We start from the raw sequence: 16,812 nt of genomic DNA, 5'->3' as shown, positions 1-16,812 counted from the left end.
AGTTCTCTGGTGGCCTAGTGGTTAGGATTCCGGGCTTTCACTGCCACAGCCTGGGTTCAGTCCCTGGTTGGGGAACTGAGATCCTGCAAGCTGCACGGTGTGGCCAAAAAAAAAGGAACAAGGCCTAAGTGTAGCTAACTCTAAACCATAATAGAAAAGACAAACCAAATTATTAAAATAAAAAACCTCTTTGCATGGCAATAACCACATTAAAGCAAGGTCAAAAGACAAATTATAAACTGGGAAACAGCATTTATAGCTCATATTGCAAAGGGCTAATTTCCTTTACATAAAATGATAAGAAAAAAAACAGTAAAAAAAAAAATGGGCAAAATATACAAACCTGCTGTTCACAGAAAAGGAAATATTCATGACCCAGAAGTATATGAAAAGAAGTTCAGCCTTACTCCTAAGAAAAGAAATGTAGGAAAAACACTGAGATACTGTATTTCACCTGTCACGTGGCCAAGATTAGAACATTTAATAACACAGTGTTGGCAAGAACGCTGAGAAGCAGGCAGTCTTCCACATTGTTGGCAGCTTCTGTAGAGGGCAGTTTGGTGGTATCTATTAAGCTTACAAAAGCATGAAACCTTTCACCCAGCAATCTCACTTTTGAGAATTTATCCTAAAGCTGTGTCTGCACACATACAAAATGACATATACATAGTGTTACTCATGGGCACTGCTGGTAGGAGCAGCCTTCAATGCCTCCAGGGGCGTCGACTGAAGAAACCGGAGTACATCTGCTCTGTGCCCTGTCCCAAACCACTTCCTGCACTTGTCACTTGAATAAGCAACAGTGTACACACATGCTGCCTCCTGTGTAACAGAGATGAAAGAGTAATGACGTATTCTGTGTTGGCTTGTGTGTATGAAATATCTTTGGAATGATAAGTAAGAAACTGGTAACATGGCTAGCCTCGGGGGAAGGCTGCTGGGTAGGGGAAGGAGGGAGGGAAGATTGGTCATTTATATCTTTTGGTTCCTTTTGAATTTTTTTTTTTTTTTTTTTTTTTTTTTTGCGGTATGTGGGCCTCTCACTGCTGCGGCCTCTCGCGTTGCGGAGCACAGGCTCCGGATGCACAGGCTCAGCGGCCGTGGCTCACAGGCCCAGCCGCTCCACGGCATGTGGGATCTTCCCAGACCGGGGCACGAACCTGTGTCCCCTGCATCGGCAGGCGGACTCTCAACCACTGCGCCACCAGGGAAGCCCTCCTTTTGAATTTTTTTTTAAAAAATTATTTATTTTATTTATTTTTGCCTGTGTGGGTCTTTGTTGTGGCTTGTGGGCTTCTCATTGAGATGGCTTCTCTTGTTGCAGAGCACGGGCTCAAGGCACGCGGACTTCAGTAGTTGTGGCGCGCAGGCTCAGTAGTTGTGGCTCGTGGGCTGTAGAGCACAGGCTTAGTAGTTGTGGTGCACGGGCCTAGTTGCTCTGCGGCATGTGGGATCTTCCTGGACCAGGGCTCGAACCCATGTTCCCTGCATTGGCAGGCGGATTCTTAACCACTGCACCACCAGAGAAACCTGTTTCCTTTTGAATTTTGAACCATAGGAATATACTACTTTTTAAAAAAAAATTTTATTGGAGTATAGTACATTTACAATGTTGTGTTAGTTTCAGGTATACAGCAAAATGAATCTATTATACGTATACATATATCCACTCTTTTTTAGATTCTTTTCTCAAATAGGCCATTACAGAGTACTGAGTAGAGTTCCCTGTGCTGTACAGTAGATCCTTATTAGTTATCTATTTTATATATAGCAGTGTGCATATGTCAATACCAATTTCCCATAAACTACTTATTTTTGAATTAAAATTTAAAATAAGGGAATCTTTTTTTTTGGAAAGCATATACACTGTACAGTTAAGAAAGAAACCTTTGTTATTTAACGGTGATTATGGATTACTTCTTGTATTTAAAAAAAATAAACAATGAAAGGACATCCTTTTGTAAAAAGAAGATTCTTTTATTACAAGTTATCCCTCTTTATTTATTTATTTATTTTTTGCTGAGCCACATGGCTTGTGGGATCTGAGTTCCCCGACCAGGGAGTGAGCCCACCTCTTCTGCATTGGAAGCACAGAGTCTTAAGCACTGGACCACCAGGGAAGTCCCTAGTTGTATTTTTTTTTTAATACCTACTTATGTATTTGGCTGCTTCACGTCTTCGTTGCAGCGCGCGGGTTCCTCGTTGTAGTGCGCGGGCTTCTCTCTAGTGATATGCAAGTTTTTCTGTCTCTAGTTGTGGTGCACAGGCTCCAGGGCGCATGGGCTCTGGAGTTTGTGGTGTGCGGGCTCTCTCGTTGAGGCACGCAAGCTCAGTAGTTGTGGCGCGCGGGCTTAGTTGCCCCATGGCGTGTGGGATCTTAGTTCCTTGACCAGGGATCAAACCTGCGTCCCCTGCATTAGAAGGCAGATTCTTTACCCCTGGACCACCAAGGAAGTCCCTGTATTTTTAATTAAAGGATATTTTGCCCCTAGGATGAGCTACTGTCTGCTTTAAAATCATCTTCCCATAGCTGTAAATATCATGCTGTTTTTCACAATGCATCATTACTTCTGCTTTTTATTCCACTGGGTGCTGGTCATCTGGAGTCAGAAGACCAAGACTCCAGGCCTAGCTCTTCATCCATTTCTACCTTAGAAAAGGGCCCTGCCTCTCTGGACGGACTCCTCCTGAGGAGGATTAGACTAGCTGGCAGTTAAAGCGCTGTTCTAGTGCTAAGAACTTACTTTAACTCTCTACCTGAGTGCTCCAAATATTTATACTCTATAGTTAAATTAAAAGTTTTATATTTTACTTTAATCATTATAATATATGTACATAATGCTTACTGTCCCAGGATGGTGGAATGGGGGGAAGGTCTTATATTGGTCTCACTCTGTAAAGTCTGGAAGCATTAGGGATACTTGAGAGAACTGTCTAGAGTCACAAGGAAGGGGACAGCACTGACCTTCCAGTTGACCTTCATTGTCACACCGGATGCTGCTCAGTCTCGTTGTGCTGACGTGGCAAGTACACCTGAGACAGTGGAAGAGCCGGATGCTGAGCTGTGTGAGGTTAAGGAGACAATGCGTCCCAGGGGGATGGGGCTCGAGATGAGGGCCTTGAAGAGGGAGTCGGACCTGGAGGGGAGAGTACAGAGCTGCTGCATTGAAGGCAGGGGACCAGGATGAAGGAGGCTCCGAGGGGAGTGGTGCCAGGGAGTACACCTTTCTCGACCCGGGCTGGTATGGAGGGTTGGTCAGGATTGGAAGAACCAAATTCATCACACGACTCTCATCTCTCATTACGACTTTTCACAACTTTCAGCAAAGTCCCTGCTTCCCTATTTAATACTCCTCAGCTTAGCTTTGATGGCATTTGTAATGGGACCCTGCCCATCTCCTCAACCTCACTGTTTCTTCTTTCTCTCTTCCACCATATTCTTTGTTGCATATTCATTCCCTGTCGTGCCCTAACTCAGAATTCCATCTTCCTCCAGCTGTGATGCTCCACCCTCTTCCCTTTTTCCTCTGCCTGTGCTTCTGCATGTTCTGCCTGTCTCTCAGAGCTCAAGAAGAAAGGTGGCAGGTAGAACAGCTCTCACTGGGTGCTGTGTTCTGTTTTATTTCTGTTCACTGAACTTCTCCTCCAGCTTATATTCTAAGCAGCCAGAGGTGAAGATCCAAGACTCATGTTTCCTCTCTGCTCCCCACAGAGCTGAGGACAAGCCAGTTGTCACCGATATATATTGTTTAAAAGGAGTTACACTTGAGTATTCATTGCCTGTAGAACTATAAGATATAACAAGAAGTAAAGAACAACCCTGACTTAAAAGAGTAGGAATTCCCTATATGGAAGCTAGAGGAGAGTGTGGAGGACATTTCCTTCAGTCACCTTGTATACCTGGGGGAGCAGAAGCTTAATGTGTAAAGTAACTCGGTGCAGGTCATGTGCAGAGTGTAAGCTAGAATCTGGGGGCTGGTGTGATGGAGTTTGGAGCGAGGCCTCCTGGGTTCAGCACCGGCCCTGCTGCTTACTCAGTTTGGACCTTGGGCAAGTGACTTCACATCCCTGTGCCTCCGTTTCCTTATGTGCGGGGCACATTGGGTTGTGGTGGCAGTTAATGAGGTGTCCTGGCAAAGTGTTCACTGAATGTCAGCTCTTATTATTATTTTCTGACTCCAGAATGCAAGATCATCAAGTTTCTTCTTTACCATCAAAGATTAAGTGGCACTTGATATAATTTCAATGTTGTGTGTTTTATAGTATTCTAATTTGATGGCTTGCTGTTTGCAAGAGGCAGCAATGATAGAATATTAAATTAACCCAAGTACCTTATTTCTTAAAAATACTAATAACTAAGAATTTAATTTACCCTGTAAACTGATAGATGCTATAGTCTAGGATGTGTGTATGCATTATTTCTGCTAATAGGAAATATGATAGCTGTGATGAAATGGCTATTGTATATTATGCGACTGTGTTCGGTCGCATACTCTGTCATTCCCAGTTGTTTAACCTCATTTTTCATTATCACCTCCCTAAGGGCCCTTTACTGGATATAGTATTCTTACTTGCCCCTGTCTTCCCCCTATCAGATGTACTGTATATCTGTTTATGTACCCAGTAGCTTTGCTTTATACATAAAAAAGAAGATTTTTTAAAAAAATTAATTGATTTATTTATTTTTGGCTGCATTGGGTCTTTGTTGCTGTGCGTGGGCTTTCTTCAGTTGCGGCGAGCAGGGGCTACTCTTCGTTGCAGTGCACAGGCTTCTCATTGCAGTGGCTTCTCTTGTTGCAGAGCATGGGCTCTAGGCGCACGGTCTTCAGTAGTTGTGGTACGTGGGCTCAGTAGTTGGGGCTCGCGGGCTCTAGAGCGCAGGCTCAGTAGCTGTGGCGCACGGGCTTAGCTGCTCCGTTGCATGTGGGATCTTCCCGGAGCAGGGCTCAAACCCGTGTCCCCTGCATTGGCAGCTGGATTTGTAACCACTGCACCACCAGGGAAGTCCAAGCTTTAATTTTTAATAAAAATTAGTTGTGGTAAAATATACATAACGGAAAAGAAACTCTGAAGTCTGACTGTGGGCAAAGAGGCACCACTGGAAGCTGTGCTTCTTCTTGGACCCTCCCCTGCGGTCAGGGGTGCTGCAGCTCCCACCCAGCCTCCAGTCTGGGGCACAGAGTCACTCTGCATGGGGTGCAGCTGGTCGGAGGCTCAGAGCTGACCAGGAGGTAGCCTGTTCCAGCCAGCATTTCATCCAGGACCCAAGAGGGCTCCAGGAACCGGAAGGTGAAGGCCCAGGTCTGAGGACCGTGTCCTTAGGTCACAGAGCAGAGGAGGCCCAGGCAGTGCCAGGAGTCAAGGTGAGGTTGGCAGGGGACAGGCCGCCCAGGAGGTACGCCCCTGTGAGGCCTGAGAGCACCCCTCAGAAGAAGACCTGCCCATGGTCCCCATCTGTCACCCCTACCCACACTCCTGTTGGCGGCCCGACCCCAGTCATCAGGCCCCTGGTCCAGATGAGTGAGCTCTGCAAGCCTGAGGCAGACCTTCAAGACCCAGTCCAGGCCCAGGGCCCAGTGGAGGTGCAGCTGTTCAGGGCTGAGGGGGAGGAGGCTGCATCTCCCTCATCCTCCTCCTCCCCAGTCTGTGTCCTGCCCCAACCCAGGCCGAGTCCTTGTCCCAGGAGGCACTTAATGTGATGATGGCTGACCTGGTGGGGTTCCTGCTCCTCAAGTATCGTGCCAAGGAGCCGACCACCAAGACGGAAGTGCTGAATATGGTCCTCAAAGACCATCCGGACCACTTCCTTGTGGTCTTCAGCCAAGCCTGCGAGTGCATGCAGCTGGTCTTTGGCGTGGATGTGAAGGAGGTGGACCCCAGCAAGCACACCTATGTCCTGGTCCCCACCCTGGGCCTCACCTGGGATGCCATGCTGACCGATGGGCAGAGCATGCCCAAGGCTGGCCTCCTGGTGATGCTTCTGTCCGCGATCCTCCTGGAGGGTGAATGTGCCTCTGAGGAGGAAGTCTGGGAAGCACTGAGCGTCATGGGGGTGTATGCAGGGAAGCAGCACTGCATCTATGGGGAGCCCAGGGAGCTGCTCACCAAAGTGTGGGTGCAGGAGGGCTACCTGGAGTACTGGCAGGTGCCCCACAGCGACCCCGCCCACTACGAGTTCCTGTGGGGTCCCCGGGGCCAACATGGAGACCAGCAAGTGGCAGGTCCTGGAGTATCTGCTCAGGGTCCATCGATGGGATCCCAGGTACTTCCCAACCCTGTCTGCAGAGGCTGTGAGCATTGAGGAAGAGGGGCCCTGAGCCAGAGCAGCAGCCAGGCTCCTTCCAGGCCCACATCCAGCAGCTTTTCTTGCAGGGCAGGAAGGGAGGCTGATCCTCCACTGTGAGTGTGAAGAGGGAGCAGTCAGCCTTGCAAGTAGTGAGGGTCCGGGAGAGTTGGGGGAACACGGTGTATAGCATCTTTGGGTTCCTGTTGTGTATGATGACATGGAATTTCATCTCTGTTTTCTTTAGGAATTCTTCAAATATTGTTCCTTTTAAAAGAAGGCTTAATAAGCTTCGGTATCTAAGTTTGTGAATGACATTGATCACACATGTATTTGCGCTAATTCAGTCCAATGACAAGAGTTTTGCTATTTTATAAAACAAATTGTAAGATTCCCATATTATTTTGTGATCCTGAACAAGATAACATGGCATTGGAATATGAATCTCTTGGAAATGAGAAAGAACTTCAGAATAAAATTGATGGGGTCAAGAAAAAGAGAAATAAAAGTAGAAGTTAATTCTAAAAAATATATACACACACACTCACACACACACATAACGTAAAATTTACCATCTTGACCATTTTCTAAGTGTTAGAAACTTTTTGATATAAAGCAATTTCAAAATTCTGAAATAGAATATTAGAAAAAATTTTCATTTAAACAACTTTATGTATACAGGTTGATTATAAGACATTTTTTCAACTGTACTAATTTTTGAGTTGTCCAGCCTGGTATTTTATACTTGTGTTCAATAAATATTTGAATAAGTGAAGAAATGGTAAAATATCGTTTTTCTAGTATGTCTTTTAGTAAGTTTGGCCTTCATTTCTCTAGGTGGCCGTCAGACCCAAGAGCAAAGAACTCAGAGAAATGTAATAAATGTACCTGGAGAAAAACGCACTGAAAATGGGGTAAGTAATAGTGAATTAAATTGAAAATTTTTAATTGCTTTTTATAGGTACTAATGAATTGGGGTTATAATTTATTTTTAAAGAATTAATTTTGGGGTAGTGCTAACTGAAAACAATAAAACAGCCAATTATTTTACCAGCAAAACAAGTTTATTTGGGAACAGTGAAGAATTGCAATTCAGGACCCGCAGCTCTGGACAACCACATCCCAGCCCTCTAAAGCAAGAGGAAACTCTTTTTTAGAGGAGAAGGGGACGTTGGGAGGGGCTGCTGTCAACAAAACGTCTGTTGGAGGAACCTGAGAGTTCGAAGTGTGGTGGCTTTTCATTGGCTGAATTGTTGTCAGGCAAGGAGGAGATCGTTCTTCCTGCTGCTGGTGGCAGTACAGTGGTGTTACTTCCTCTGGGGATGCACAGTACGTCTCTTCCTGTTAGGATCTGCACCAGTGTCTAGTTGTATGTGTGTGAGAGCTCCCCATTGTGGCTTCCCAACTCCATTTTCCTAAGGTTGCCCTGTATTTTCACAGAAGTTGTCATTTCTGTTGAATATTTCAAACATTTTATGAAGTTACAAAGCGACAGTCACTTGAGTGGTAATGGTTTTATCAATCCACACCATGGCCCATGCACTGGATGGTCTCAAGCAGAGCAGTGCCCTCCATGCCTGTTACATGTTGCCGCCCACGGCATGTCCTGGAGCAGCAGCTGCGTGCGTGCCTCTGTGCTCATGACAATGGCCTGTCCCCAGGAAGCAAATGGTCTAGTCTCTAGACTAAGAGATGGGCAGGCAGACTTGCTTTGTATCTTCAGTGTTGATGTCTTGAACCTTCTGTCAGGTCTTAAAAGACAAAGTGGCTGGTGGGTTGAAGTCTTCATAGGTGCCTCCAGGAAAGAGAACTTCCTTTATCATATGGTGTAGAGTTGGAGAATAGGCCTAACATTGATATAGGTGAGGAAGTTTGTCTAAGTAGAAGGGTTCTTTTTTTTCCTTCTTTTTTTAATATTTATTTATTTTATTTGGTTGCATCGGGTCTTCGTTGCAGCAGGTGGGCTCCTTAGTTGTGGCTTGCAGGCTCCTTTGTTGTGGCACATGGGCTCCTTAGCTGTGGCATGCGTGTGGGATCTAGTTCCCTGACCAGGGATTGAACCTGGCCCCCTGCATTGGGAGCACTGAGTCTTATCCACTGTGCCACCAGGGAAGTCCTAAAGGGTTCTTTTTAAGAAATACATGTTAAAAGAATGAGCAGAAATGAATGAATGAGGGTGAATGAATGAGAGAAGGAAGAACGAGAAATTTTCACCATGGTCTTTTCTGGAAGTTTTAGTAATAAGTTTTCCAAATAATTTTCAGGCTGGAGAATTAGTTTCTTTTTCTGGCTCTGCCACTAACTAGGTATGTAGCCTTGGGTGGGTCACCCCCTGGCATGTGCTTGGCACAGCTATACACTGGAAAAAGCACCGGCCTGGAGTGCGGAGGGCCCACGCTCAGACACGGCTTCAGAACTTTCTAACTAGCTAAGTCTGAGCAAGTTACTTTGCCTCTGTACTTTCCAACACGCTATTATTGATTTCCGATTTTATTTCTTTTATTGGCTACCATTGTGACTTTAAATGATATACTTAAATCTCTGTTTCTTTGTATGATAAACGTTAAACCATGTCTCTGGACCTCCCTTCTTGTAAAATGAAGGTATTAGCACCCCCTCCCTTTTCTCCGTCTCCCCTTCCCTCCTGTCCTACCTTCCAGCTTTTTCAGCTGTACTTTTTTTTCTTTTTTTTTTTTTTGCGGTATGCGGGCCTCTCACTGTTGTGGAGCACAGGCTCCGAACGCGCAGGCCCAGCGGCCATGGCTCACGGGCCCAGCCGCTCCGCGGCATGTGGGATCCTCCCAGACCGGGGCACAAACCCGTGTCCCCTGCATCGGCAGGCGGACTCCCAACCACTGCGCCACCAGGGAAGCCCTTTTTTAATTAATTTATTTATTTTTGGCTGTGTTGGGTCTTTGTTGCTGCACACGGGCTTTCTCTAGTTGCAGCAAGCGGGGGCTACTCTTCGTTGCAGTGCGTGGGCTTCTCATTTCAGTGGCTTCTCATTGCGGAGCATGGGCTCTAGGCCTGCAGGCTTCAGTAGTTGTGGCACGTGGGCTCAGTAGTTGTGGCTCGCGGGCTCTAGAGAGCAGGCTCAGTAGTTGTGGCGCACGGGCTTAGTTGCTCCGCGGCATGTGGGATCTTTCCAGACCAGGCATCGAACCCATGTCCCCTGCATTGGCACGCGGATTCTTAACCACTGCGCCACCAGGGAAGCCCTCAGCTGTACTTTTATGTTGTCAATGCTGATAATATTTGTGTACTTTTATCTAAGTATAGTTAAGACTTTATACTTTGTTTATACATTGGTTATAAAGTTGAAAACCATTTAATGGTGTTTATTATTTTAGATTTTTCAGATATTATCCATTGCAGAGCCAAGTGCTATACTAGATTATATTTTCTTCTTTTTGGTTCCAATGTCCTAATCCTTGTGCCACTCAAGGAGAACTATTCCTAATGTCAAGATTAAGGATTCTCCTTCCTTACCCTTCAATTTCTAAAGATCATTCCACAAATCCTCTTCTTATTCCTGCCTTCTGATATACTTGTCCACTCCAAATCTAGAGCCTTTGTGGGGTTCCGTCAGGCATATGTGCTTCAGAAAGTCATAAGAAATAAAGGCCCAAGCCCCACTGGCAGAACTTTTGATTCAGTAAGTTTGGAATGGGCCTGGAAAACTCCCTGTATGACTCTGTTCCCCTGCCAGGTTTGGGAACCTGCAGGTTACATGTACCCACTGTCGGAAGCATTCAGAACTTACCTATACAACAGAATTTTGAAGATCCTTTTGAATTCTAAGATTTCCTGACCTGAACTTTAGGGAAGGTGAAGTAAATATATTGAGTGGGCTCTGTGTATTGAGGCGTGGGGTATGTGTGTATATGATAAAGGGAAGGGACCCAGGAGGAAAGGATTCCCTTCCAATAATGTAATAAGGTGAGTTTTGATGTTTTGATGTGATGGGTCTGTGATCTTTTCCAGGATGAAGTTGTTTCTTGTTAACATGGAAATGATGTTTACATTTCAAGAGCAACAAAACTGAAACCTGAAACCAAAATTAAAAATGTGTTTGTAGGGCTTCCCTGGTGGCGCAGTGGTTGAGGGTCCGCCTGCCGATGCAGGGGACGCAGGTTCGTGCCCCGGTCCGGGGGGGTCCCGCGTGCCGCGGAGCAGCTGGGCCCGTGGGCCATGGCCGCTGGGCTTGCGCGTCCGGGGCCTGTGCTCCGCAACGGGAGAGACACAGCAGTGAGAGGCCCGCGTACCGCAAAAAAAAAAAAAAAAAAAATGTGTTTGTAGCCTTTACATGAGCTTATAATTAGAGGAAGGTAGAGAGCTAACGAGGAGGTATAACTCAGTGCTAGAAGCATCTAAGATGTTATTACTGTGTTTTATGGCACACACACCTGCCTTTTAAGCCTAATAATATATTACCTTTGTGAAGTACTTTATTGTCTACAAAGCACTTTTACATGCACTTTTAAAGTTAATAAGATGTTAAAAATGTCCTTCTCCAAAAATGTTTTTGTGTATATCCTGGATATAGAATGGTGGCACAGTGAACCTTCTGTCTGTGGGCTGCAGCAACCAGGAACAGATCCAGCAGCCTGTGGGTTGGAAGAGAAGGACAGGCTGCTGATTTGGTGTGATTCATGCCCATTAGCAGCTGCTGAGGCAGGAGGCTGCGAAAGTTCTGCTCTCCCAAAATTGCACGTCATGAAGTCAGGTTGTCTAAGAAATAAAGGCCCACGGGCCTCCCTGGTGCTGCAGTGGTTAAGAGTCTGCCTACCTATGCAGGAGACATGGATTCGAGCCCTGGTCCATGAAGATCCCACATGCCGTGGAGCAACTAGGCCCATGTGCCACAACTACTGAGCCCACGTGCCACAACTGCTGAAGCCCACGCACCTAGAGCCCATGCACCGCAACGAAGAGTAGCCCCCGCTCGCCGCAACTAGAGAAGCCTGCGCACGGCAGCAAAGACCCAACACAGCCAAAAGTAGATAAATAAATAAATTTATGTATTTAAAAAAAAAAGAAAGGCCCAGATCCCATTGGCAGAACTTTTGATTCAGTAAGTGTGAGGTGGGCCTGGAAGACTCCCCATATGACTCTGTTGCCCTGCCAGTTTGGGAACCTCCAGGTTATATGTACACACTGTCATAAGCATTTGGAACTTACTTTTCCAACAGAATTTTGCAGATCTTGTTTAACTTTATGGTATAAAGGCAAATTGATTTATTCTCATTGTGTATGCCTGTATCGGGGGTCCCAAGACCACCCCTGGTGTCAGTGATTTGCTTGGAGGACTCACAGGACTCAGCATTATGGTTGTGCTCATGGCTGCAACCTCCTCCAGTCAGAGGACACAGAGCAAGAGCAGCAGAGGGAAGAGGCACACAGGGTGACATCTGAGGAAACCAGGCTCCCAAGAGTCCGCTCCCAGTGGAGTCACACAGGATGCACTTAATTCTTCCAACAGCTAATCGTGACGTGTGAAATGTCTGCCAGGGAAGCTCGTCAGAGCCCCGAGGCCCAGGGTTTTATTGGGAGCTCCTCATGTGGGCAGCCTCTGTCTAGCAAGCACCAAGACTCCAGACCCCCAGAAGGAAAGCAAGCATTTTACTTAGGTGTCCTGAAAGTATCTATACTTCTTTTCTGTTTTCTCAGCCAATCAGGCTAAATCTGAGTCCGTTTCTGCTTTATTCCTGTACATCCACTAAGTTGCCAAGTTGCCAAGGCCAGTTGAACCTACCCCCACCCCCCGTATTTTCTTCTAAGAGCTTTATAGTTTTAGCTCTTATATTCAGGTCTGTGGTCCATTTTGAGTTAATTTTTGTGTATGGTATGTGCATGTAAATATCCAATTATCCCAGCACCCTTTGGTGCAAAGACTATCCTTTCCCCATTGAATTGTCTTGGCACCTTTGTCAAATCAATTGACTGTATATGTGAGTGTTTGTTTCTGGAAGCATTTATTATTAATATGGTCACTTAGTCTCCTTGTTTTCCATATGGTACCCAGGACTCAGCTGGGATTGTCATCTCCCAGGCCAGATAATGTTTCAATTGTCTAGAGAATAAACGTCTAGACTTCTGCCAGGGTAGGAGAGAGGTGGTCACCTAGATCATAGAGTTGGGGGGGAGATCTAGGGATTTTACTGCTTCTTAAATATCTTTCACTCAGTTTGCTTTATTTTAGGTGCCTTACATTTCATCCCCCTTTCCAGAGATACATAGTTTTGCCAATTCCTGAGCCCTTTGAAGGTTCTGTAATATAACTGGTTTCTTCATCCAGCTTCACCTCTTCTCTCTTGAGGTTTGTCTCATATCTACTAGGTCAGTTACTTCTCATCCATTCTCTCTCCAGCTTCCAAACATTCTTGTTGTCTCCATTTCTGTTATCCTGTTTTTGTGGTTTTATATTATTTGATGTCAAAAATCCCTTTACTATCATATAGTGGTTTTGAGATTTAATGAAATTAGGATTAAATAATTCTCTGTTTTGAGCAGAAGAACTAAGTGTGCATTTCTGTTAATTTCTCCTGTTGGGATTTGTTGAACTTACTGATTCTGAGGATTGGCATCTATCAACATAGCTGGAAAGTTCTCTACTGTTATCTCTACAGGTATTTCTTCTTCCACATTCTTTCTTTTTTCTTCTCTGGAACTTTGATGAGACATGTTATATCTTTCATTTTATCCTTAATTACTCTTTTATATTTTCACTTTCTTTGTCTGTTTGTACTGTGTTCTGGATAATTTCTTAAGATACATTTTTCAGTTAATGAATTCTGTCTTTCACTGTGTTTATTTGGATGTTAGTACATATAATATGCTTTTAGTGTTACTTGTTATGAAAAGACAAGGCACAATGTGGGAGAAAATACTTGCAAATACTATACCTGATAAGGAACTATATTCAAAATATAAAAAGAAATCTCAAATCTCATTAAGAAAATAAAACAGTTTTAGAAGAAGCAGGCAGAATATTTGAATAGATGCTTCACTAAAGAAGGTATGTGAATGTCAAGTAAGCACATCATTAGTTTTTAGGAAAATACAAATTAAAACCACAGTGAGATACTACCATGCATCCATCAGAATGTCTAAAACTAAAAAGACTGGTGATAGCAAGTGCTGGCAGAGGTGTGGAGAGCCTGCGAGACACACATGGCTGCTGAGAATGTAAGTGGTGTGGTCTGGAACACAGTTGGACAGTTTCTTTAAAACTTGAACATAAATCTGTTATACGATCCAGCAGTTCTACTTCTAAGTATTTACATGAGAAAGGAAAACAGATGTCCATATAAACTTGTACATGAATGTTATAGCAGTTTGATTTGTGGTAGCCAAAAATCTAGAAAAACCCTAATGTCTGTTAACAGGTGAATGGACAAAAAAACTGTTATATCCATACAACGAAATATTCCTGAGCAATAAAAAGAATGAACCGGGCTTCCCTGGTGGCGCAGTGGTTAAGAATCAGCCTACCAATGAGCAGCGGACACGGGTTTGAGCCCTGGTCCGGGAAGATCCCACATGCCGTGGAGCAACTAAGCCTGTGTGCCACAACTACTGAGCCTGTGCTCTAGAGCCTGCAAGCCACAACTACTGAGCCCCCGCACCATAACTACTGAGCCTGCGCTCTAGAGCCTATGAGCCACAACTACTGAGCCCATGTGCCACAACTACTGAAGCCCGTGTGCCTAGAGCCCGTGCTCCACAACAAGAGAAGCTACCGCAATGAGAAGCCTGCGCACCGTAACAAAAGAATAGCCCTCGCTCACTGCAACTAGAGAAAGCCCGCGCACAGCAACAAAGACCCAACGCAGCCACAAATAAATAAATAAATAAATAAATAAATAAATAAATAAATAAATAAATAAATTTTTAAAAAAAGAAAAGAATGAACCACTGCTGCATGCTACACCATGGATGGATCTCAAATGATTACGCTGTAAGAAAGAAGCCAGACAAAAGGGTACACACTGTATAGTTCCATTTCTATAAAATTCGAGAAAACGTAAACTAATTTCTAGTAACAGAAAGTAGATCAGTTGCCTGTGGACCTGGGACCTGGGAAGGGGGTGGAGGGAGGTGGGAGGGAGGGATTACAAAGGAGCACAAGGAGGTTTTAAGGGTGATGGGTTTGTCCATTTTCTTCATTGTGGTGATAGTTTCATGGTGTGCATGTTTGTCAGGTCGTGTCAAATTGTGCACTTCGGATATGTACAGTTTATTATATGTCAACTACAGTAAAGTGGATTTAAACAGTCATTAAAAATTTTTCAGTTTAGAGGTTTTAATTGGTTCTTTTCCACTTCTTCTTGGTTACTCTTTGGTCATATTTTAAGCTTCTCTTATTTCTTTAAGCACACTAAACATAGTTATTTCATATTCTGCAACTAATAATTTCAATTTCTGCATATGTCGCTTCTACTGGCTTTAAGTCATGGTGTTATGATCTTTGTGTGCTTTGATTTTTGACAATGAGCTTCTCATTTTCCTTGGAACTTGACCTGTGAGGGTTTTTTTTTTTTTTTTTTTTTTTTGCGGTACGCGGGCCTCTCACTGTTTTGGCCTCTCCCCTTGCGGAGCACAGGCTCCGGACGCGCAGGCTCAGTGGCCATGGCTCACGGGCCCAGCCGCTCCGCGGCATGTGGGATCTTCCCACACCGGGGCATGAACCCGTGTCTGCATCGGCAGGCGGACTCTCAACCACTGCGCCACCAGGGAAGCCTGGTTTTTATGTTTTATCTTGCCTTTTAGTTGTTGCTATCAGGAGTGTAGCTCAGCGTGTTTTGTGCGCCACATTCTGAGAGATGGAGCAGTTACCATAATGCTCAGCTTGTAGCACTCACGTGGGTGTAGTTGTTTCTCTTACTGGTGTTCATGCTCTTTGATAGCCCTGTTCTCCTGTTGATCTTTCTGGCCCCAACTGCACCTAGCCACTTGCCTTGGGTATAAATGTGGTTAAACCAAACTGAATTGGTATCAGTGAATTTTAATCATATGAGTGATTCACATATAGGATAAAATAGCATATTGTAGTAGTATTGCAGGGGGTGGGAGCCAGTATATGCTTTAGATATCTAATTGACTCTTATTAATTTGTGAGACTTAGTAATTTTTGGAATATGAAATACACCAGTCCCAGAGCACAATGAGATGTTAGAGAGGTTCAATTTTACTGACTATTTTATGTGATAAAAATAAACCTACATGTTTATAATGTACCTTGATATCATTATCACCTACTTTTTTGTTTGCTAAATAAGCAAGTAAAAATACTCTCCAAACCTGAAAGTTTATAACCTTGCAGAGAGGTAGGAAAAAAGAGGAATGATTTAATGTTCTAGAATATCATGTGAGTATAAACAGATTTTATCCTAATTATTTTGTCAGTTTTGTTTTAGGGATGTTTGTCATCTTTGAAGTGGCATTGTTCTTGAGAATCCAGTTATACGTTAAAAAACTAGTTATAATTTTAAACCAATATCTTGTGATGATTAAATCACAAGATGGGATACTGGCTGTTAGGTCTAATTCTTCTTTATTTCTTACTTTTTAAATTGAGAAATAAATGTACAGAAGAATGTGTAAAACATGTATGGTTTAAAGAATTACTTAGCAGACACTCAGGTAACTACCACCCAGGCTTGGAAGTCCTCTTTTATTCTTTTTAAAGCAATTCTATCCAATTTATTTGTTTATTTATTTATTATTACAGTAAGTTGATTTACAATGCTGTGTTAGTTTCAGGTGTTCAGCAAAGTAATTCAGTTATACACACACATACATATTCTTTTTCGTATTCTTTTCCATCATAGGTTATTATAAGATATTGGGACTTCCCTGGCAGTCCACTGGTTAAGACTCGGTTCTTTCACTGCCGAGGGCCCAGGTTCAATCCCTGGTCGGGGAACCAAGATCCCACAGGCTGCGTGGCACGGCCGAAAAAAAAAAGATGTTGAATGTAGTTCCCTGTATCCAATTTATTTTTATTTTAGATAGACCGATAGACCGAAGACATTATCAATGCAAGGTGTTTGGTGGTGGCTACTTGAAGTCTGCCTCAGATTTCACAGAGAAAGAATGGGTGTTTTTTGGAGAGAGCTGTGAAAACGGATAAACTATAACACAGTGTGAGGAGTGTGATAAGAGTAGGACAAGGCACCACAATAACAGGGAGGCTCAGATTAGCTTTACTGAGGTGGTGACCAGAGGCTTCCACAAAGATAGGGAGGAAGACGTGGGGCTGTGTGGCGGCAGAGAACGTAACAGCAGAGCCAGGGGACAGGAAGGTGGGGCGATGCTGAAGAGGGAAGAGACCTGGAGAACCCGCCCGGGGGTCTCAGAGCCTGGACATATCTTGTAGGAGGTTAAGTAAGAGGAAGACAGGGTCAGCTGTATCTCAGAAGGATCCCTGGGTGCCAGCGTGTGTGCTTGTGTGTCTGGGTAGAGGGTAGAATGGGACCGGAGGCAGGGAGCCTCATGAGGCTTTGCCAGCTGTACTTTACAGCAGA

The 16,812-nt window shown here is 44.4% G+C and overlaps 2 protein-coding genes across 2 annotated transcripts in view; both read left to right on the top strand.

Annotated features, from left to right (window-relative positions):
* The window catches only part of PPP1R13B (protein phosphatase 1 regulatory subunit 13B), an 88,718-nt gene that overhangs the window by 42,025 nt on the left and 29,881 nt on the right, over positions 1 to 16,812 (top strand). Inside the window, exon 4 of the mRNA XM_081227182.1 lies at positions 7,121 to 7,197. Within this exon, the coding sequence (XP_081083308.1) occupies positions 7,121 to 7,197 (77 nt within the window). The remainder of the gene's footprint in view (positions 1 to 7,120; positions 7,198 to 16,812) is intronic.
* On the top strand, positions 5,702 to 6,317 carry LOC308614985 (melanoma-associated antigen 10-like; the record flags this gene model as incomplete). The annotated part of the gene is given in 2 exon segments (XM_081229869.1): positions 5,702 to 6,193; positions 6,195 to 6,317. Coding segments are annotated over 2 exon segments (615 nt in total).

The sequence above is a fragment of the Mesoplodon bidens genome (assembly GCF_964165515.1).
Source record: "Mesoplodon bidens genome assembly, chromosome: 3".
NCBI lineage: Eukaryota > Metazoa > Chordata > Mammalia > Artiodactyla > Ziphiidae > Mesoplodon > Mesoplodon bidens.
Note: the sequence above shows the minus strand (reverse complement) of the source record. Positions and strands in the feature narration are given on the sequence as shown.